The sequence below is a fragment of the Filicampus tigris genome, chromosome 5 (assembly GCF_054856515.1).
Source record: "Filicampus tigris isolate MCC_2025a chromosome 5, RoL_Ftig_1.0, whole genome shotgun sequence".
Classification (NCBI taxonomy): Eukaryota; Metazoa; Chordata; class Actinopteri; order Syngnathiformes; family Syngnathidae; genus Filicampus; species Filicampus tigris.
Window position 1 is genome coordinate 15,884,667 of NC_141221.1, and position 24,518 is coordinate 15,909,184.

At 42.8% G+C, this 24,518-nt stretch overlaps 1 protein-coding gene across 2 annotated transcripts in view; it reads right to left on the reverse strand.

Annotated features, from left to right (window-relative positions):
• The window catches only part of kank1a (KN motif and ankyrin repeat domains 1a), a 34,515-nt gene that overhangs the window by 6,575 nt on the left and 3,422 nt on the right, over positions 1-24,518 (reverse strand). The window contains exons 1-3 of one of the 2 annotated variants that reach the window (XM_086032128.1): positions 13,385-13,422; positions 11,776-11,920; positions 1,186-3,642 (exon numbers count right to left, since the gene is read on the reverse strand). In XM_086032128.1, coding sequence (XP_085888254.1) covers positions 1,186-3,642; positions 11,776-11,812 — 2,494 coding nt within the window. In that variant the 5' untranslated portion in view covers positions 11,813-11,920; positions 13,385-13,422. Of the gene's footprint in view, positions 1-1,185; positions 3,643-11,775; positions 11,921-13,384; positions 13,423-24,518 lie in introns of those variants that run through there. The other variant, XM_086032127.1, reaches the window with a different exon arrangement.

Consider the following 24,518-nt stretch of genomic DNA (forward strand, 5'->3'; position numbering starts at 1 on the left):
GTTTACTTCAGAAAGGGACAAACTAAGATTTGGGGTGAAAAAAGAACAACAATTTGTCTTTATGACTTTATTTTCATAGGGTTGAATTTCTCGTAGGATTTCTACTTTATTTTAAGTTCCAATTTTAATCTCATTATAGGTTTAGCTAGGTCGAATTGTGACTTTAAAGTCAACCCCAACTGTTTGCTGGGGATTGGGAGCAGGTTGGATGTAATTGACTGACGCAAACATTTTTCAGAAAAAAGGCTGATAAGCATTCAATGTTTCCATGAAGAAACGGGGGGATTTTTGGAAATAAATCCCAGAAAATAAAGAACTATTGTACAAAAATGTAGGAGAAAAAAGTGTCCACGGGTTGACTGTATTCTCCAATAATTATTACTGTATTTCCATATCACAACTTTATTCGAGAAATATACTGTAACATTTTTATTCTTTTGACTTCCGTAATTACGACCTTACTCTTGCACAATGATGACTGTTACAATACAACTTTGTTCTCATAGAAATAAAAATTCATTGCATGCTACAACTTTATTCTTGTAATGAGGTTTTCATTTCTATTATTCTTTTGCTAATATACGGAATCTGCTATGAACGACACAGCGTGTGACTAAACCCGAAAAACGTGATAGATGACTTCCTGTGTATGCTAGCTAACGAGCATGACTGCGGTTTGATTACATGGCTGCTTGAAAGCAAACTTGCTTCAACTGTTTTCTTTATGGCTAAGTCTTTGGACAAAGTTAAATACATGCAATGTATATCTTAACACAAAGCCTAAACATTAAGTCATATTGTTTAACAAAAAAAAAAAAAAAAAAACATTCAACCAGAGTTCAACACAATTAGCCAAATTAGCATTTAGCTGTTATGCTGCACGTAAATGGAATAAGCTGCCAAAAGAAGTGAAGTTAGCGCAAAGTGTAAATGCTTATAGGTTAAAAACAGTTTTTCTCCCGTACCTTTTGTAATGATTTTTTTCCCCATAAAATGATCAATATGAATATAACATGACCTGAGTCTACTTAAAATACTGAAATATACTTGAATCTAGAACACTAGTCTGCTAAGTGGCTGCTTTTGTTGGTCTGGCGCGCGCCCATTCTGATGTTTCCACTTCAAACTACGCAAAGTGTCAGAGCCGTTAGCCATGCCGCAAGATGGAGGTTTAAAGTGACTGACCTGAGCGGGCGGCGGCCGCCTGGAGATCCAACAGGTCCTCGGCACTGGCGCTCTTCATGGCCGAGTTGATGGAGGAAAGCGTGCTGACCAGCTGGCTGTTGATGGATCCAAACTGGGACTGGGGCTGACCGAAGGCCTCGGCCAGCTCGCTGTAGTTCTCCGCCAGCAGCATTTGCTGCTCCTGCAGTAGCTTCTGCACCCTCTCGATGTAGTGGTCCAGGCTGGCGCCCCTCTGGCTGTCCGCTAGGGGCCGCGCCGTCTCACCGCTCGCCTCCGCGACGGGCTCGGGGAGCTGCGAGGGTCCGCACGCTATGTTTCGAGTTTTTAAACCAAGTAGGAAGTTCTCGTGAACGCTGACGGATCCCACGCCAAGTTCTTTGGTTTTGGCGGCGCAGGATTGGCCGAGGAGTGACTCGGTCCCCACGGAGACCGAGCGAAGCTTCGCGGCCGAGAGCGCGTCTTTGATGAGCCCCTCGCCAGCGGCGACCGTTCGGGTTTCGGCAGCGGCGGTATTTGTGAAGGAGTCGGTCAGCGCTGGCGTTTTAGTATTTGTGGACCTGCTGACCACTTCCGTCTCGGTGTTTGTCTCTTGCGTGGAGGACTCTGGCACCACCATGACACAGGAGTCCACTTGGCCCACGAGATGGGGGTCGGTTCCTCGGGACACCGTTGTCCTGACCGGGCCCACGTAGACATCCACGGAGCAATCCCCGCTGGCGACCGATCGAGACTCTTTGAGCAACTGCGCCATTGGTTTGCAGTAGGCGGAGCAGTCTAGCGACTCTGCCGTGTTGGTTCCCACCTCACAGATCTTCGCCCGCCGGTACTCGTCATCCACCTCCCAACTTTGATCCGGTCCTACGCCAATAGTGCAAACGCTAGGGCGACATGACACTCCAACAGACAAGCGCTGAGCTTCCGAGATAAGCTGGTCACCGACGCCGCGGCTGTGCACCGGGACTTTGGCCTCCACGCAGACGCTGTAGGTCTCCGGCCTGGTCATCAAGCCCTTATCCGCCTTCTTCTTGTTGGACCCGCCAGCCACCTGAAGCTCCAGCTTCAGCTTGGTCATCTCCATCTGGTGAGTGGTTTCTTTCAGCTGCACCTCCAGGCGGTAGATCTTGTCTTTCAGCGCCTCGATAGTCTGGTGCTGGAGCTCCATCTCCTTCTCCGTCTCGCTGGACAGGCCCAGCATGGTCTCGTTTACGCCCACCGAAGCGCTGCGGGTGTCCCGGGGGTCCGTCGCAACGGCCGCGTCCCGGTGGCTGTGCTCTTTGGGCGGTTTCCTCGACTGGATTTGGAGGTTGTTCATGTTTTCGTCGGTAACTATCCCAACAGATTTTTGAAGAGCCTGGCGCTGATTGAGGTTGCACATCTTGTTGTCAGAACCACTGTTGTCAAGGGTGGTCTTCTCCAGAGCTTGGACCTCAGCAGCCAGACGCCTGAACTCTTCCAGCTGCTGAGCATTCTGTTCCCGGGCTTCGGGCTCGACGATGTACAGCGCCGTCTCTTTTTGGACGGGGCCCGGGTTCTCCATTTGGTCGGCGCTACCCACGCTGTAGGAGCGCTTGCGGAAACCGCCCGGACCTTTGGACTGGGCGGCCAACTGTCTCTTCTCCTCCTGAAGAACGGCGATTTTCACCTGCAAGATGGGGATGGTCTTGACCTGCTCCTCCAACTCCTTCAGCCTCCGGAGGGCGACCACCATCTGCTCGCGGATCTGCTGAAGGTGCAGCGGGCTGACGTTGGTCACCGGCGTGGTCATGCCGGAGCTCAGGGGACTGTGGCGGATGGAGCTGCCCATGGACGGCGGGTAGTAAGGGTTGTAGTCTCCGTTGTGGAGGTGACCATTGAGGGGCAGAGGCTGCAGGGTGCCGGGGGAGATCTGGCTGGCGGCCACGGAGCCAGAGTACGACGAGAGCGAGCTGTTGGAGCCCGTTCCGCCGAAGCTGGCCAGACGGCGGCGGGGCGGCGGAGGCTCCATGTACAGACGCTCCTGCTCCAGGCGAAGCCGGGTCTCCATGAGGGTCTTCTCCACGTGGGGGTTGTGGCGCGGCGTGAATCTGGGCGAGGGTGGCGGCAGGAGCACCTTGGGTTCGGCAACACCGAAGAAGGACTGCTGGGGCGCGGCTTCACACGTCGCCCGTTGGAGGGTGGGCGTCAGCTGGGCCTTGGGGTCGGCGAAGAGCGGCGACCGCTTTTCGTCGCTGTTGGACGACGACAACGAGTCGGTGGACGTCCATTCGGCCCCGGTGCAGGAGCGCGGTGCCGCCGGCCCCGCCTTGGCCCCTTTGGGCTTCCTCTGGATGCTCACTTTCTTAATGGTGTTGCCCCTCTCAATGTCATCGACATATTTGAGAAAATCCAAGTCCAACTGAAAACCGTACGGAGTTTCCACAGAGTACGGATCCACAGAGTCTTTGTCGTTATCGGAGCTTGGACATCTTTGGTCTTGTCCTGTAAAAACAAGCCAGAAAAAGCGGACGGAATTGTAACTTTGGTTGACATGCCATGCGTTTTCTTTCACAATTTGAAAGCATTCACAGGTGTCTGTAATGCAGAAAGCCCATTCGTGTAAAAAAAAATTTCAAAAAAAAATAATAAAAAATAAGAAAAATATGGCCATTAGTGACAGGACGGTGACGAAATATTGTAAATGCTTGTTTCTAGCCTTGCATTGCATTGCGTGTATGTGGCACATTACTACAGTTTCAGACTGGCTGTTGCTTGCAAGTGGCTCTGGTTCTTCGTACAGTCTCGGTGATCAACAGAAAATTGCAGAAATAGGCGCAAACAAAAGATTAACGAGTTTAATTTAATATTTGATTGTAGACAGAGGAAAGAACCATGTCAAAGTGTAGAGTGTAGTAGTCTCTTCTGACAATCCATATAATTTGACAACACAAGTACAAACTTGTCCTGCGCACACACACACACACACAACTTAAAGTGAGTGACAAGCACTATTGCGAGCGCAGCTAAGTCAGCCCAAAACTATGGCAAACACGTGAAGGCAAACCACAGGAGAATATATTTGATGCAGCATGTCATAATGTTTAAAAACAAACTCTGTTAGACAAGTAATGAAACGGTATGACCATTTTGTCTCACCAGTACACCAAAATGTTGCAAAACATGGCTAAAAGAAATCCGCTCATGGGAGTTGCTTCAAAAATGAAAACAAATTAATAAAAATTGGTACTATTGCATAATCAAACAAGAGCCCGAGCAGTAATGCTCAAAGGGTAAAAAATAATAATAAAAATCCCAAAAGGAAAACAAATACAAAATACAAGCCAAAACTTCCACAAAAAAAAAAAAAAAGATTTGCTAGAAAAACACAAGAATGAAAAATATAATGAATAATAAGAAATAAATATATAAAAAATATTGGAGGGGGAATACAAATAAAAAAATATATTGGACAACAAAAAAAAACAGAAAAATAAGCTGAAAAAACACACACGTCGTCTTCGCTGTCTGATGCACGCCCTCTTCCCAAAGGACAGCTACGTCTCTCAGACCAACTAAAGTCCGTAGAAACAATAATTGCAACTCAAGTTTATCTATAATCTGCCAAATCCCTTAAATACACAAACCAAATTTTCCCCCCGACTTGATGAGACTGCGTCAGAGACACACTTTTGCGCAATATCAATAGTAAAGAAACTTCTATGATTACACACACACACACACAGCAACAATGTTTAGCATCATTTTATTGAAGCAAATGAGCTTGATCAACTCAAAGTCCAAACTCAAAACTCAGCCCACTCCAAAAAAAAAAAAAAAAGCCCCCCCCCCACCCCTCCCTCCCTCCCTCCCTCCCTGCCTCTCTCCCTCCTTCCTTCCCGTCCCGTCCCGTCCCCTCACTCCTGCTGGTCTAAATGCAGGGTCTTGTTGTGCCTGGTATGTCTGGAACTTCAAGACCGGCTGGAAATAAACACGCTTTCCTGCAACAACCTGCACTCTGACAACTTTTCCCTCTCTGTGTCGTCCATCTCCAAAGACAAGAAGAGATTTCAAGAAAAACCGAGAGGCTTCCATTTGCCTTGTGGCTCACTCACCTTACTCAGTCACTCAGGAGGTACTCGAGCTTCTCCGCTTTGGCTGCTGGCTAAGACTCTACAAAGATTACACTGTGCTGTTTCTTGACTGGGGGAGGCGGGGGAGGCACCATTGGTATAAACTGTGCACTGAGGCACTATTGGACAGCCGCATGGGCCAATCGCGCGAGGCTCTGAGCCAGGGCGCTGCCCTCTCCCCTAGAAGAGAGCTGCTATTCAGCCGAAGGGGCGCTGAACTTGCTGGAATAACAGCAGGGTTTTTTTTTTTTTTTTTTTTAACCCCAAGACAAACATGCAGCTAATGTGCTGGACGAGAGCTAGAAATATGTTCAGGCTGTGAAAGAAAAAAAAAAAAAAAAGTTAGAAAACTCAAAATATTAGATTGGAGGGTGGAGGGGCACACCAATATGAGACAAAATATTAGCTAAAAAAAATTAAGAGTGCTAAATTTTATGTCAATACAAAAATATTTGAAGAAATGAAATGAAAAAAAAAAAAAAAAAAAAAAAAAGTTACTACCGGATTTTGCGGACTATAAGCCGCACCTTTATATAAGCCGCACCCACTATGTACCTGAAGAGATTCTTTCAGTGACATTTAACAAGGCAGCAACTTTGCTGCTTAAAACCGAAACAGAACCAAGAGAAAATAAAGTACCGGTAATTATTTTCATTTCTCTTCCCGCTGCCACTCCAGTTTGTCAGTTAACGTCCGCATACCATCTAATTCATAACCTCCGCGCCCTTACCTCACCTGTTCAACTCCACCACTTGCAGTCACAACCTGTTAATGGCAATTGTATTGTAATTTCGGTTAGAGTGCCCCTAGCGGCACTTTACATAAGGCGCACGGTTCAAAACCGAGGAAAAAAGTAGTGGCTTGTATTCCGGAAAGTACAGTATACAAAATTTCTGAAAAATTGATTGTCAAATATTGATGAACGTTACGCTTCAAAATCATTAGAAATAAAACAAAATTTGTTGAAAAACAAAGATTGTAAAATATGAGGAAATAAAGGGCAAAAATATTAGTCAATACACAAATGTTGGGGAAAATATGCCAAAATAGTGGACTAAAGCTTAACAATGCACAATTATTAAAAATAGAAACATATTTGAAGAAATAGAGTGGCGGTAAACCGATGCACCGACTGCACCTCTTATGAATTACAAAAAATTTTTTTTTTAAAAAAGGTGAAAAATAGCCAAATTCGAAAATACAACAAAATACAAAATATTAACTGAAAAATACCAAAATACAGAGGGAAAAAAATATTCAAGAAAATAATGTTGCCGACATATAGCAACTTTACGAGTACTCTCTGAACAAGTTTTTAACTCTCATTCACTGCATTGACGGCTATAGCTGTTAGATATGCAAATATATTGCAAATTATATTTGCACTAAGAAGGATGTCCGTGAATGAGTTCAAAAAGTGATGGGCAACAAATTGAGCCATCATTAGATACTTTGAGCCTCTGATTTGCAGATGGTCACCCCGCCGTATCTGCACAGCGACACTTTAACCCTGAAATGGACTCTTAACAAGACTGCTCCACTCAATTAATCAATAAAACAGTCGACTCAAACGGCAGACAACAAAAGCTCGTCATCGTCACAATGCTAGCGCTGATTATCCCTTTAAAGGTGCATGCATCTCTATGACGACCACTGCGCTTTTGAGCCAATGAGCAGAGGTGGGAGTAAGTCGCATAATAGTACGTGAAAGTCATAAATCTCAAGTCTTGAACTTGTTACACCTTACAGCACAAGCGTTGGTCTGCACGAAGCTTCAGAAGCACCACTGATTGTGCACTTTTTTTTTTTTTTTCCCCAATTAGGTTGCCCAGGTTATAGGTCACTGTCAGTCATTTGACTCCAGTTCCAAACCTCTACCAATCAGAGGATCCAAATCAAATGATTCCTCCTCCCCCAACTCTTAATCCAAGTCCATCCATAAGGCCATTAGTGGCCAACGACAATGGCTGCAGTGTGTCAGCCAGTGAGAAAACTGCACAGTCATTGTTTTACTGTTGGGAAGAAGCTCAGAGGCACGAGCAGACGAGCGGCCAACAGTGGTGACGGGCTGTGACGGACAATGGCGGTACCCCCGGGGCGCCGCGCAACAGCTGAGACGTGACCTCAGCGACACACGGCGTCAAGTGGGAAGGCGAGCGAGCGACGGAGTCGACGCTGCGCAAAGCAGTAGATACTGCTGCGCTTTGTCACAAGACAACAGCGGTGACGTGAAACAGCAAACTGGTAAATTAGCAGGATCATTATGGAAAACCTGTTTAATTGTCAACACATGTAGTGATGCCTTGAGATACCGGTGAACCAACGTGAGGCTTTTTCGAGATACAAACCGTCAATCTTTGCTTTGACGGGTGAGCGTAGCCTTCAGATATGAATACCGGAGAGCGGCAGGTGACTCAACTCACGAAAAAAAAAAAAAGAAATCAGCTTCCATTGGTTTACCGCCACTCTTAGCTGAAGGTGACTGTCAAACTAAACATAAAACAGAGACAATTCTGCATTTTGTATTTCAAGTAATGACGGAGCCTCCGCTACCTGAATGCTAACATACAATGGGGCACCTTAGAGACACAAAGGCTATTTTTTGTTGTTGTTTTGTTTTAAAGGGGCAGTCAACACAAACATTTTTTTCAAGAATATGTTCTATGCAGGCCCACTAGTTGAAACAAGGCATACAGTATATGAATATGAAATATGAGAAAGCAGCAAAATCCACCCATTTTTAGCCATCTCGTGGGGCGGCCATTTTGTCACTTCTGTCGACTGAAATTGGCATCATAGTTGCTCAGGGCTCAGATTACGACCAATCAGAGCTTGCCTGTTTTCTGAGGCTGAGCAATGATTGGTCATTATTTGAGCCCTGAGGGTGTGTCATTTTCAGTCGACAGAAGTGACAAAATGGCCGCCCCATGAGATGGCTAAAAACGGGTGGATTAACTCTTATTCCACAAACTCAATATTATAGATAAGACGAGAGATATATATACTGTTCATATGTAATGTATCTTTTTATTTTAACAACAAATCCTCATGAGATGAAATTAAATGTTTTAAATTAAAATTATTAACACTTTCTGTAGTACAGTATTTTTATTCACTACAAAAACAAAAATGTAAACGGGCCTCAGAAATATTATTAGTTTATGTTTTCCGAATGGTCCCTGAAGTGCACACGAATGTGATTGGCTCATGACGGGTGAGTGTTGTTCTGTTCAGCACGTCTAACGTGTATTCGATTAACTGACTTGATGAACACAAAACAAGACAGCCCTCTTCTCTACTAATCCTCAGTCGCTGGGGCAAACCAATTTATTCACATTTCTCAGATTTAAAGCTGCCCTCTTGTTTCAAAATGCTTCTTTATACTCCCGCGGGCGACACATGCCCGCTCTGCTGCACTTCTGAGTGGGATTATGCATCAGCGGTCATTCTGTGCATGTGTTAAATGTGTCGAATACTTTGACGCGATCAATAACGAAATGTAATTACCGCCCAATAATGCGATAAATTTGACAGCACTAATAATAACAAAGCTTTATATATATATATATATATATATATACTGTTTTTTTAAAAAATAAATCCCAAATGATGTGGAAAGAGCAGTTTTTTTTCATTAGAACTTACTGACAGTCCTCAACATTAAAGCCAGCAATCAGGGGGGAGAAAAAAAATAAATAAATTAAAAAAAAAAAAAATAAATCAACCCACCGAGTGTGTGTTTGCATGCATGTGAATGCGCTTGTGTTTACTGCATCAACGTGTGTGTTGACTAATTTGTCCATGCATTTGTAGCTTGACCAAGTTGACACATTACATAGCTTTGGCGCTATGGCCCGCCGCACAGTGCATGATGCTTTCGAACCCGACCGTCGGAAAATATAACAGTTGTGTAGCATATATATCCGCATGTCTACGGCTTGACGCTTGCTTGCTTATGAGCCGAAAATGCGCGTGCCTGACATGACTGCGACCTGCCTGGGCAGATGGTGGCCATCCACCGAGCACGCACTATACCATCCATCCATCCATCTTGACCGTACATGGCTGCACGGCACTCATCAGTGAACAATTTCACACTGCAAGGAATACCTCTGCATCATTGGCTGCTCTGGGCATAAAAAGGGGAGAAACTCGTGGTGTGTTTCTCACTCAAATTGGAACATGCATTCTTGTGGAGCTAAAACATGATGCAAGTGGGTGGAGGGGGACTCTAGAGTCTACACACACACACACACTTGCTTGGTATTTCCTGGCTGTGCTACACGGTTTTTATGTCTAAGTATTCTCAGAAAAACAACAGTGTTTGAACAGCTCCCGGCGAGCAACGCGACACATCCGTCCCCGTAAGAAGACAGGAAACCCCCAAAAAACAAAACAAGCGCACGCACGCACGCTGCACATTCCTGCCCCTTTTCTCGAGCGGGCTGGCAACAGACGGAGCAAAGCCAACCGCTGGATTCTGCCCGGGGCCCCAGACGGACGTGGCGCTGCCAAATCCAACAACTCCGACCATGACGACGGCGAGGAAGTGCCAACAAGACTTTTCTCATAAATGGTCAAGGAAAACAAGTCGAGCGGACACGCAGTGGCAGCTGGGTGATGCCAGACGGAATGCCGCTGAAGTTTAACTGTCAGATTGCATTTGAACGCACCACTAATCACACAACAGCCAGCTGTCCACGTTCGGTTGTTTTCAAGTTTTAACATTTCAAAATGGTAAGAGACGCCGTCTATTTCGTAAACAAACACAGTACAGCTCAGCCTTAGACGAGCAGACACTTGAAAAGGCATCATGTGAACATCAGCGTAGTATTTGACTTGAAAGACAAAAATGACTTGAAAGACATTTTGAAGGCAAGCGATATGCTTTTGGCACTATCACAAATGATAGATGGGACAAAAAAAAAAAAAGAAAGACTTAAAACCCTACTTCAACTCCCTAACCTTAACTTGAAACCCTAACCGACTTCCGCTTTAACTTTAAAACACAATTACTTGACTGATCCGAAACTCTGTTCACTTTCAAATTGCTTTGAGCGTTACCAGTACGTATTTAATTTGCTCCCATCTTAAAATCTGTCCATTGCATTCCAAATTTTAAAGAATGAGGTATTTGGTAAAGTGAACTAGAACAAGCATCTGAAATCATCTGCCCAACATGCTGCACATTCCTGCGGGGATTGGCGAGACGGACCACTCTCTCCAGTTAGTCCGGCCAGGAATGCGGGGCCGTCTGCAGGTGTCTGCCCCCCCCCCAGCCCAGCGCTGGCCCTTCGTTTTGCACCAAAGCGTGGAAATCCTCCCAATGGGAACGCACAAAACCCTTCAGAATTCCTGCCACTCTTCAAGATTGCTGGGGAATCATTTACTTTGACACGTACACTCCCTGACCACAACATTCAGCACACCTAATGTCAAATATAAGTGCTGCAGCACACAATCTGCCTACAGAAACAGAACCAGAAAGGCACGGCTGTAGTTCTTGTCTGGACTCAATGCATTCCATTGCCCGCATTTAGAGGCTTGTAGCTCTGCCTGGTGGGGAAATTGCTTAATCACAGTTGAATCAAGCCCAATATCATGAATTGGGCAGAAGATGCCATTTGTCTACATGGACTACTTAGGGACAACAAAAGACAAAAGAACAAGAGTGATCATGCAGATAATTGAAACAAAAACTTGCAATTTCGCATTGCTCATTTTTCTAGGATACCGGCTATCAATTGGATCAATTCCCTAGTAGGAGTATTCTTCCCATGGACACTGCTCCAAAATAAAAATCGACAACTCCCTGTTCAATTTCAGGATTGAGTCTTAAGAGACTGTTTCTTATGCATCCTGTCATGAGAGATGTGTCTATTCAATTTTGTTTGGTGAAACTAGTGTCGGGCTGAAAAATATATTGATAAAATATCGATATCACGATATTGGCCCATGCAATATGCATAACGCAAAGACATGCGATATATTTCTTATGGAATTGTTTACTTTTATCTGAATTTGACCAGTCAGACGCAAACTTAAATGTGCATCGCAATCCAATAGTTGATTATCTAGGGTTGATTACTGTTAATTAGCTAAGAATACGTTGAGCTTTCTTATTTCGCTACTTGTAAAAAAAAAAAAGGGAATTCTTACATTAGATAATAAAAATGTCCTTTCTTTAGGTACATGTCAAATATCGCAACAATATCGAGATATTCAAAAACAATATCGGATATTGTTTCAATTTCGTGGAGCCCTATCGGGCTGACGATTCAGGGGCCCTTGCGGCCCTGTCCTGCTGAGCACTTTTTAAGAAAAAAAAAATCAAATAAAAATTACGCAAGGACACACACACACCTGCAAAAACTAGCAAATTTCCAGGCACTTTGAGGCCTCTGAAATGGTGACTCATTCAATGGAAGAATGACGCTAAACAAGTCCAAGCTTTTGGTTTCATGACAACACGAGCGTGTTGACGTGATGTGGTGAACGTGGTTACCTGGGCCGCCGACGTTCACGTGCACCGTTTGAGCCATGGTCGCCACCCAGCGCACTCAGTCCCGCGCCAGCACCATCAACGTCAGTCAAGAACCTGTACCGCCGTCGTTCAAAGGCCATGCATCAAGTCCGTAACACCATGCAACCTGGAGACAGAAAAGAAAAAAAAAAAAAAAAGAAAAAAAGAAAAGCAAACACGCACACGCAATTTTCAGTTAGTGATGCAGATTAAAGATGTGAGGACGTTGGCGATGTGATGAACACATATCAAAGGTTCCGCTGTAATAAAGCTAATTGGCTTTTACTAAAGATGACAACATATGCCACAAGGCATCCTCCAGTTATTGATGTCATTGATAGTTAGACTTCGGAAGGCTCTGATCGACAACGGAGCAAATCCGCCATTTCAAGCATGCGCAGTTTACCTGTCGGCCAACGTCGCCAAAACTGTGAGCACCCAAAAAGAGCAACAGACAAGCAGAGCAGAGCCCGCAAAGGAGGGGAGGGCACGGTTCACACAGCTAAGTTTAGACCATGTTGTCAAATGACAAACCCAGCAAAGTGCGGACTAAAAGGGGAAATGGGCTCGTTAGGATGCCAAGGGGGGTGGGTCAAGCGAGCTTCATGCTAAAAGCAGTCCAGGTAGGGCATATGGAAAGCTCAACTTCTTGGAAGATTTGAGTGATGTTTACGAAGACACAGTTAAGTTCACCAAGTCGTCCTTAGCATTTACGTAGAAAAGGTTCACTGAAAACATCAAATTGTCCTTCATGTTTATGAGAAAGTTTGATGAAGACTAAAGCTTTTTCAAAGTTTATGAAAACACGTATAGTTCGATGAAGACTCCCTTTTTACAGTCACTGCTAGCAAAGCACATTAGGTTCACTGTTTAAAAAAAAAAACACAGTGTTCATTATGTTAGGTTTGTTGAAGACTAAATTGACTTAAATGTTTACAAAATCACATTTGATTGGTTCGAAACTCTACTACATTTTTCAAATACAATCGAAATCATCTTCATTGTTCATAAAAACCTATATTGGCTTCCTTGAGGAAGATAGTGTCCCCAAAAACACGTACGTCATCTTCAGCGTACTTAGGTTCGCAAACCATAAAGTACTTAGGTTCGCAAACCATAAAGTCAGGTTTGATGGCTAAATAACCTTAATTGCCCAAAATATGTACTGTGTGTTCGGTTCATTGAAGACGAAATTGTCTTCAATGATCCAGAAAACACGCACGTTCGGTTGGTTGAAGATGTGAAATTATCTTCAACATTTACGGAAACGTGCACATTCGATTCATTGAAGACAATTTTGTCTTCAATGAACCGAACACACAGTACATATTTTGGGTATATGACCAATCATACATTGGGTTGGTTGGAGACAAAACTGTCTTCATTGTTCAGAAAGACAAACTTAAGGTTGGCTTAGACTCTAAATTGTCTTGAAAGTTCACAAAAACGTACATTATCTTCAGTCTACATATAGAGGTTTTACTACTTGACATCCCAAACTACTACTTGACATGAACCAAAAGCGAAGTGGTCAATCAAAAGCCTAAGGCTGCAAGTGGGCATCAAAAGTGAGCAAAGATGCAAAACTCACCACAATTCACGGCTTAAGAAAGCAAACTAAACAGATTTGTGCGTCTGCTGCCTTACAAGTGCGCCCTCAAACCAGAATGACTCGTTTTTTTTCCTCAGACATTACGCAAACAAAAGGTGGCACGCGTCAATGAGTCTGTTTCCTCACTTGAGCGGCACCTTGAAAGCTAAGAAAAGTGACGAAATTTGCTAAATGGTGAAGCCGCAGGGTGTTCAACCCCTTTTCTCCTCCCCCCAATAAAAGTGCAATTGCAACTTTTATTGGAGGGAAGAAGGAAAAGGCCCAGTGTGAAACTGATGCATTATTACAGAATGACTTTTAACAGAGAGCTCAGCTAAATGCTAATGCTTACAGTGGTTGAAGCATGAAATGATAGCTTTAAGATATGTTTGGTTCTTTTAAAGTCTGATATTTGAGGGGGGGCTATATGTTCAAAAATAATCTGAATTAAAAATTTGAATTAAAAAAAATTCAAAGGCTTTTTTTCTGAAATGGTATTCTATTTTTGTGAAAACAATATTTGACTAAAAGAGTTTGATTGAAAAGAAGGACCGTACACTTCATTAGGCGAGTCCAATGACACCCATTACTACCTTTAACAATATATTATTTGTACATAAGTCTTTGGAAGCTTATCTAAATTAGTTTAACACTCATGTGACACAGGTGCACTTTCTTTTGTAGACAACACTGCCCCCTGGAGGAAAGAGCATGAGCTTTACTTGCCAAAATAGAAACATACAGGCCAAATGCAAACAAGGAGACTCGAGAAGCAATATTGTCATGTTCTTTAACAACTTTTGGCTGCTGAATGTCACTCAACACCCACTGCGGAAGGACTGAGAGGCGCCAAGCAAATCAAGTGTCCGTGTCATTTTGAATACTGCGAAAATAAAAAAAGAACATAAAAAACATAAGTATTTTTCCCCTCTGCCAATTAATCGGTTAGCAGAATCTTATTCCTGTCAGAGAATCGGTATCTGGCTGGAAAAAAAAAAAAAAAAAAAAAAATCCCAAACTGGTCAGGCCCAAGCCAGGATAACAGTGCACAGTCAATAAAAAGGTGTCAACCAGCGCCACGGGGAACAAACAAAGCGCTGCCATCGCCATGACGCAAGGTGACGAAATCAACTTCTGAAGCTAAAAATGCTAATCTGGCCATTCACTGCAACGCTAATAGCCTGCATAAATCAGGCCCATCTGTTGATGGCCTCGTCGCCGGGTGGTGCGACGGCGCTTTAATCAGGCCGTGGACTGTGGCGACACCAGCGGCGGGGGCCCCGTTAAGTGGCTTTGACGCCATTAGTCGTCGGGGATATGGAGCTGGCTAATCTGGAAGCCTGGCCGCTATATCCGGCCTCAAACGCTCCAATGCCACGATTAAGCTGAGGAGTCCATTTGGCCTCCATTAATAAGACACCGCATGGCATTAGTGTAAAGCGCAAGGCCAAATTATTCTTATTCAGCTCTCAAATCCTCATTTAGCCCTCATTAATTCAGTTTTCATGGAGATGAAGCAGTGGAGTGGCCTCTGAAGAGGGGAAGCACTGGATGGACTCGGGCATGTGAAAGGAAAGAAAGAGGGGAGGGGGGGGCGCAGTGTGAGGACTAATCCCATTAAAGTGGAAGCCAGATGATTTGTTCCGTGATAGGCGGGAGGGAGAGAACGGGATCGCACTCAGATCTCGGTTTTGGCAGCCATCACCATTCAACTCCCAAATGTGAAAGTCCAATGAGGAGGGGGTGGGTGGGGGGCAGTGTGTAAAGGGCTTGGCGCACTCAACCATGCAATAGATGAGTTCAACTTTTAAACAAGCCACAGGAAGCTGGATTGTATGCGACGCACAATGCAGCACGTTCAAGTTCAAACCAATGAACTGTAATAACAGTTTCAGAGAGTGACATTGATTGTAATTATTATTAATGTTAATATCAATCGTCCATGAGTTTCTTTTTGTTTTTTCCACATCTTGTGCACAATATTTTTTCCTAGTAATTTTTTTCCTAATATTTGGGTCTAATATTTTGGATAATTTTCTAATATTTTTAAAATGCTTCATCCTCCATTTCAGTTTTTTTCCCCTAATATATTTTGTGATTTGCGCAATATATTTTTCTGATATTTGGTAAAAATGTCATATTTTTGTCAAACTTTTTATATTTTTGGTAATATTTTCTTAATTTACATCAATTTTTTTCTTCTTTGCATCACATTCATTTTTAAATCTGAAAATGCTTATATCCTAATATTCCCATATTTTGTCTATTTTTAATGTATTGTAGTTTATTCCTTTAAAGAGTATTTTTCTTTTTAATGAGCATTTTCCTTCCTTTTCCTATTATTATTATTATTACTATTATTATTTTATTTTAGTATTCGTCATCTGATGATTTTTTTATTGTGTGTAATTTTTCTCTTTTTGTAATATTTGGGCATTTTTGTGGAATTTCATTTTTTCCCCTGATAATTGCTTAATTTAAAACTGAAAAATTAAAATTGGTATTGTTTAGTATTAATATTTTTTTACCCAATATTTTCTATATTTTGCCCAAGACTTATGATTGTTTTCTAATATTTTGCCATTTTTTCAGCCATAAGTTTTTTTTTTTTCCCTAATACTTTTGTATTTTTTCCATCTCATATTTGTGTATTATTTTGTCAACAAAGGTTTATTTTCAGATTTTTGGGAGGCATTTTTTTTTTTGCAATATTCGTGGGAGTTGCTATGTTTTCTTTGGCCATCTGGAAGTGCAGCTAATATTTTGAACTGCCCCTGACATTTCTCCCTTTCCATATGATGATAATATCGATAACCGTGAGAGTGGAAAAAGATAGCGTGGTGCAGGACTGACAACAGAGAGGCCTCAAAGTGGCCGAACGGAAGCTGAAACAAGTGCGGGACTCAGCGGCCACTTCCGCGTCACCCCTTCCTTTATCTTGGCCTCGGCCTGCGGTCACAAGGTCAGAGGCTAGCAAAACACGGGCCGGCCCTGGCATGTACGACACCGGCACGGCTGTAATGTGTCGGCAGATCAGAAACTGGGTGGGACGTTGCGCTGACATTCCTGTGGAAACACTGCAGCATTATGGAGGAACCAACGTCCCCCTCACCCACCACATCCCTACACCACCATTTCCAGAATGAGGGAAAAAAAAAACAATTAGCGCAATTATTGTATTTGTATATCACTTAATGCCATATGTAAAAATTGGTAAATACTAGGGGCTAAATCACATTTCTTGGAAACTTCGGTTCGGTATGTTTTCGGTACAAAAAAAAATGTTTTTTTTTTTTTTTTTAAATATGTTTATTTTGAAAAGATGACAAGTAAATGGTACATGTTTTTTCAGAAAAAAATAAATAAAAGCGAACCATTCGGGTGACATTCTAAGAAATTACACCAGAATAAAAAGTACACTAACAATAAAGATCTCAATTTTGTAAATTATTAAAACGCTGAAATGTTTGCCTTGATCTTTTCTACATTTTATGACAACTATCTATTTACTTTTTGTGTACATGCTTTGCTAAGTAGATGACACTAAATCCTGTTCTGGGCACATTGAATTGACACGGTTTAAAAAATCTTACCTTGTTCTTTTCTTTTTAATAAGTAAACTTACGGTCATTACAAAGTTAAGGTATTACTGTACAGAATATTATTTTAGGTAAAGTATTTACTAATGCCTTATCAGAACAGGCTGTATTTATTATGTGAACAGTCGTAAAGACGGACATGTTCCAGATCTGAGCCAACACACTTGATATTCACCAAACAGAGGCAGCACCTGCTCCGTCCCAAAACAAATATTGACGACACTGCTGCCTTACGCTCATGTCTGCTGCCTGATTATGCAAAGCAAGCGGCAAAACAAAGTGCTTCCATCGACAGTGGCCAAAGCTCAAGTCCATTCATTAAACACACTCACATATTCTTTGTCACCTGGACCACAAGACGGAAGAGGTCAGGCAAGCTGTGGACGGCGTTGCCTGGGTGATCAGACCTTCCACTCGCTCAGTGGAAACTGAAACCTGAGAAGGTGCATGTCCATTGTCACCCAATTTCAGCAGCGTCCCACGGACGAGAAACGAAAGGTCGCATTAGTCCAGTGACAAAGCACTGCCTATATATACATATATATATTTAAGGATTGTGAATATCTACTGTATACCATATTTACATCATATTTATTAGTCTCACTTGCTACAGCTCTAATGTACCACATTGTCACATTTAAAGGTCTCTGCACCTCTGAACTAGACAACTGCAAGGAAATAAAAAAAATCTGGTTTGGAAGTGCATGGTCCTACATGGCCCCAAGTAGCACTGATGAAACACTGCCCCGCTCCAGCATTTAAGTTGCCCATCCCTGTTCTAGAGGTTGTTTGGGCCATTCATTGGCTGCAAAAAGACTCTCTGTGCATCACTTTTTCATTTAGTGGTATTTCCACTATGTAATGGGAAAAAAAAAAAAAAAAAAAAAAAAAAAAAGTGAGGCTTCATATTAAAAGTTGCCATGTGGGCCTTCACCAACGGCGAGATAACATCAACGGTGTCACCGGGGGAGCTAATCTGCACTGTAAACAAAGTGCTGCCGAGAGGAAATCATTTACTGCTGCTGTTAAACGCGTTCGCCTCCGCCCCACCAAACAAGCTTTTTGAGATTAAAACGCACTGCCAATGCTGATGGATTTTATGGAAAGAGCGGGAAAACCTCATATCTTTTAGGACATGCTCATTAGGGAGTAACCACCAACGTTGGGTGTGGGCAAACCTCAGTGGCAGCTGCAAACGGTTGCCAACATATTTTTAGGGTTGTGTTGGTGGTCTACTACCATATTATAAGGAATGAAATGCTTCATGGTTTACCAATAAACCCTGGCTTTACAAACACAAAAAGACAGCGAAAAAGAAAGACTATACAGAAGGCACCGCAGTGACCATGACTTTGTGTTTATATTGGCTGGTATCTTCGGTAAATATTTTTGTTGTCAATTTTGTTCAAAATATTGTATACATATTCCCCCCCCCCATTGTTTTTCATCCATTTTTGCATTTTTCCCTAGTATTTGTGTATTTTACATTGGATATTTTTGTACAATGTTCTGATATTTTAGTACCTGGCACCTTGACAAGATGAATTCGTTCCATGACCATGCTCGTATTGAAAAAAAAAAAAAAGAAATCCAAATGCCAATCAAACTTGCCACCAGGGGGCAGTATAATACAGTAACACACAAAGAAGCACATAACTGCTCAGTAAGCCTCAGTAACAATTATTGTTAACAGAGGATAAAGAATATATGACTGAGTATTGTTCTATTGTCTGTCTACATGTGTTGCTGTCCATCAGTAGTGGACACAAGGTGGCAGGTCCGATTGATGCTGCACCACTTTTACTGTGAGGGACACAAAAGCGGGCGAAGCCCACAACTTTTATACATGATGGAAGTGGTATTCAGCATCCAAATTTTACCATCCAAGATGTTCACGGGCTTTTTTGCAATGCTCAACAAGGTGACAGGTCCATTTGAAGTCAGCAGGCAACAACGCGGCTTCACAGCTCCCTAATATTCACACCTCCACGCAACAAAGCGGGGGGAGCTGACAAAGTGTCATTTGGTGTTTTGGAGGAAATGACATGGTCACAACTCATTAGTTGAAGGGCACATTTGCACAACAATAATTATATCATGTTCTTTTGGTTTTTACAGGGACAGGTACAGCCAAGCCCCCGCAAGGCTGCGGCTGGGGAAGTTACAACCACCTCTTATCCAAAAAGAAAAACTTGTAGAATGTATTAATGGGAAGAAAAATGTGTAAAACAATGAATGTCATCTAAGTTTGCATTTATGTTTTACAAATGACAAAAGTTCAATGTAACACCGAGCTGATCAAAGACGCATTAATAGACAAAAAACATGATTGCTACTCACTTCAGTCAGACCCAAAAAGTGCGGCAGTTACTTTTGCCCAAATATTTCCTTCCCAGCTCGCGCTACATACACGGAGAGAAAACATCCCAGGGATTAACAAGGAGGTCACCCGGCGCTGTCTCACACGGCCCGAGCGAGGGCCAATCACAACGCAGCAACACACACACGCGCACACACACACACACACACACACACACACACACACACGCGCAGTAACCTGACAATAGCAGCCTGTGCAGGGCACTGAAACACGAGCAGCCTGGTGTGAGTGGCCGGTCGGGGGCTTTGGGGGTTCTCTCAGCCGTAAAACAGTGGCATCCCTGGGAAAGGAGACAATTCATACAGCGATGTAGTCCCGCCGTGTGGAGGACGAGAGGTTTTGGATTGAGCAAGAAAGCATGACAAGGCTTGAACTATTACCAAGGAAGGTGGAATAAAGAGAAGTTATTTTAAAATGATTTGGACGTGCTGGGTGATACTGTTGCACTCCGGTCCTACAGGTGGCAGTAATGAGCATTGCATAATGGTTGGCACACAAAGCCTTTTTCTTTTCTGATCCATGACTTTTTGTATAGTTTTATAATATTTCGTCAAATATTTTTCTATCGGGCGGCACGGTGGTCGACTGGTTAGCACGTCTGCCTCACAGTTCAGAGGTCGTGGGTCGTGGATCCCGGCTCCGGCCTCCCTGTGTGGAGTTTGCATGTTCTCCCCGTGCCTGCGTGGGTTTTCTCCGGGTACTCCGGTTTCCTCCCACATTCCAAAAACATGCTTGTTAAGTTGATTGGACTCTCTAAATTGCCCCTAGGCGTGGTTGTGAGTGCAGATGTTTGTCTTTGCGTGCCCTGCAATTGGCTGGCAACCAATTCAGGGTGTCCCCCGCCTACGGCCCGAAGACAGCTGGGATTGGCTCTAGCACGCCCCGCGACCCTTGTGAGGATAAGCGGTATCGATAATGGATGGATGGATGGATGGATATTTTTCTATCATCTAATAAATAGTAGTTTCTAATATTTGACGTCTAATTTTACAATATCTTTTGTCTTGTATTTGTTTTCGAATAGTCTGACTTTTTTTTCCCCTAATATTTTCGTATTTTTGGATGACTACCAGTATTTGTATTATTTTGCAAATAGATTATTTCTAGGCAATATTTTGTTATATTTAAGTCTAATATTTAGAATTTTTGATGCATTTTTTTGTTTTGTTATTTTTCTAGGTTCTTTAAATGTTCAATTTTGCTTCTAATATTTTTGCAGTTTTCCTCATTTTTCACCAAAATGTATTTTTTGGTGTGCATATATAGAGATATTTGGGTAGTTTGTCATCAGTGTATTTTTACATATTCTTTTGATCATTTCAGCATGCGTTAGATTGTGCAAGTGCACCTTATATTTTGATGCATATTTTTTACTTTTTGTAACACTAAGAGGCTTAAATTGACAAACTGGTTAATGAACGTCACAATTTTAGTACTGCATGGGCACAGAAAGAAGCCATTACAGTTTGAGGCAAATCCAGATGAAAACGTCTGCATAAAAGGAATTTATTTTCACTTTTGACTATTCCACTTAAATCAGAGCCCAAGTGGGTTAGCGAGTATAGCGATGTAAATTACTGCCATCTACAGGACTGAAAACGGGCTTGCCCGGGCGGCGGTCTTCGCTCTAATTATAGTTGTCAACAAGGTTGGCGTGCCAAGTTTCATGATGTTATTGTTAGAAAAAGAAAAAAAGTCAAATGAATAAGATCCTTGGTGTGCTAAATTCAGGAAGACGCCTTGAGGAATGCCTCCACTTGACGGGCAATGTCTGTGCACGCCTGCATAGCTGAGGGCTTTATCAAAATCTCAACGGAAGCCTCTGTCTGCCTTGAAAACAGATAAATAAACAAAACTGGAGGCAGCTCTTCCTCCTCGTGCGCAAGTAGCACTGAACGCTAAAGTTGTCCTCTACGTTGATTTCGCCCGAAGAGCAAACGGATCTACCACGATGCCCACCGATGATCTACGACAAAGCACATGACAAGTGAGTAAAAAGAATGGGCTTAACATACCAGGAAACAAGACATCATTGTGAAACACACCTTAGGCTTTACTTGAGGGTTAATCCAACCACAAAGAAAAAAAAAACTCAATCACAAGTTTTTCCCCCCCCCCCCCCCTCTCATGTAATTAAACCTGCAAGCACCAACGAACAGGCCTCCTTTTTCACAGCACATCTTGGGAATGATCAAAGTTAGAAGGCGTAGGTGAAAAAGCTTTGAAATTTGGCCATCTACTATTTGTAAAAAACCCGCTTCAATTCATTGAGGCGACTTCCTGAGTAGGAATTCAAAGTATGAGTCCTGCAAGATAACCCCAAATGTCTGCTTCAAACCAATGCTGGCTTCTTCGTCAATATCGGGCAAAGGTCCTTGAGAGTTTTCCATACGTCTTGTTATTGTGGACACAATTTTGTGTTGCTCAGTAAAACTGGTGACTGTGGATTTTTTTCTCAACTTTCCAGAAGGCGCTATTGATTGAGTTTTCTTTACCGGTCTTTTATGTTTGGGACCCCAAATTTAGAAACATTTCCACAAGGACATATGCGCTAGCAAAAACTAGACACCTACTTGAGAGCCTCAACATGTCCAGAATAGAAATTTTGCAAACGCAAGTAAGGATCCTGTTGAAAAAGAACTGAATCGAGACAAAATTGGTTGAACACTTATCATAACATGACACAAAACATTTTGAGACCCATAGACCAAAGTGAACAGAAATTCTGCCATTTAGGGTGATTTCCAGTACGTTGGCAAACACCTCAGGAATCCATCCAAATACACCAAAGTTTAAAGCAGGTGGGCAACACTAAACTCTGAAGTTTTTTGCCTACGCCATCTATCGTTCTCTTGATGAGTCGCCCTGAACAAGGAGGTGCGAGGGCTTTTTCATTGGTGCTAGCTAGATAATATTTACAATTGGTAAACAAGCCTGGGCACCTCAAAGTGTGTTAGCACTAGCATCAATGCTAGCGTTACCTCTCAAAAACTTAAGTGGAATTTCCAATTAGACTACATGCTAGCATCATGATAACGCAAGTGTAACAAAAAACATGGAAACTACTGTATTAATTGTCCCCAAAATGGCCCACAGACAACAAAGAACAAGTGTGATACTGACATTGCGCTTGCACTAGCATGTAGCATGATAAGCCTGAAACATGAGGCAAAATATTCACTGCCAATCCCAGTGATTTTGCTGAGCCTCACAATCCTCAAATCACACTCCTAAACGGATTTGCAGCGGCTCTGCCAGCCCTTTGATGAGCGCAACAATGAACTTTCGAAGAAAAGTACACGCAAGATGGCGCTTGCCTGCCTGCTGGCATCCTCGGGCATCTGAATATCACATGTTTGACATTTCAAAAAGTGTCAGGCGCTTAAGCATATTTTTCATGGTTGCACCTTCGGGGCTTCTTAAGTGATATTAATAATCTCATGTTAATACAATACAATTTTATTTATATAACGCATTTCATAACAGCTAAGATCATGTAAGGTGTGGTTCTCTACACTGCTGTTATTTAGGGGCCCATCCGATCCATTTAGACCATATGGTGTCATCGTGTTCAGTTCTGTGCAGACTTAGGGTCCCACATTCTGCCTTATTGGGGTGGTGGCTCTGTCAGGCCACTGTGAGTCAAGTCGTGGTGGCACTGCCAGAAGTGGCACTGACCCCGATTTAAAACAATACAAAATTAATAAATAGAGAATTGCGTAGTCCTACTGGCCAAAATGCATGCAAGCATGTAGCACAAGTTGGCGATTTAGGCAGCTGTCTAAAAAAGTATCCGCTCTCCAATATATAGATATGATGGTTTAAAACAGGTACATTTTGAATTATATATGAAGGCTTGCCTGTGGACGAAATAGTGAAGCGTGCAGACTCAGTGGCCAAGTGCATGCGAGTACGTAGCGGACGACGATTCTGTGAAATGGGGGTGATCGAATGTACACAGCAGCGGTAAAAAGAGTGATTAATTTCAGTGGATAAAACTCAAATATTGAATATTCCATATTAAAAAGGCAAGTATTATTTTACAAGTATGAAATCTATACAGGTGTCCCGTACATGTCAGCATCAGCGAACTTAGGGTGGCCTGACACAGACACGTGGTGGCCCCCATCCGGCCACTGTTGATGTCGAGCCACGGGCCTCTTTATGGCGTTCCCGACAATCCAACCCAAACCATTCACTTTTCAGCACCATTTTGTTTCCATAACATTTGGAGTAATATAGTACAAAGTACCACTTTCTTTAAAAGATTGAATTTGTCTACAGGTAAGTGCAAGCTTATTAAAAGTTTTAACAAGCAAGCAAAGCAAACTTACTTAACCATGATTTTTTTGCATACTGTTACATTACAACCCTATTGGCACTGTGCTTTCCAAAAAAAGAAAAGACTGAAGCGGCTTTAAATTGACCGAATGTGAACCAAACTGTGACTTTAAAGACTAAGCTCCATAGCCAACCATGATATCCTTGACATACTGTTAACACCCACATGAAACGTAACACTTTCCAAAAAAGAAATGTTTGAAGCTGTTTTAACTGTACCAAATATTACTGTTGACCTTAAAGCCAACCAAGGTACTCAACCGTAATTTTTGGCATACCATTTCACCCCATTCCAAACTGTATTGTGGTGAGCGACAGTGAACTGCGCTGCTTGATGGATGCCTTTGGCTAATTACAGGCCAGTCACGGAGGTCCTCACCCCATAACTGGAATAACCTCCCTCCCTCCCCAGAAGCCAGCGAGGACTTTCGAGGAGGTACCGTCCAAAAAAAAAAAAAAAAAAAAAAAAAAAAAAAGAAGATTCCTGCGTTGAATAAATGTACAAATTTGTCACTTTGAGAGAACGTTGAGCCCACGTGGCATTTATTCTTAGCGCCCAAAGTATGCGCAGATGTGCGGCCAAAAGTAAAATTACAAGTCAGTAACACCACAAAATAAATACAGCTGCAGCGAGGGACGAATTATTCTGACGTGCAGTGCACTCGGGGAGCTCGCGCCAGTGGAAGTCATTTTCCCACAGCAAATACCGGAATGGTGAGAGTGCTAATAACTGGGGGGGGAAGTCGAAGGAGGAGGTGTTCCGAGGAATAGCTTTAATCATGTGGACAGAGGGGTCATGTCACTACGGTGATAA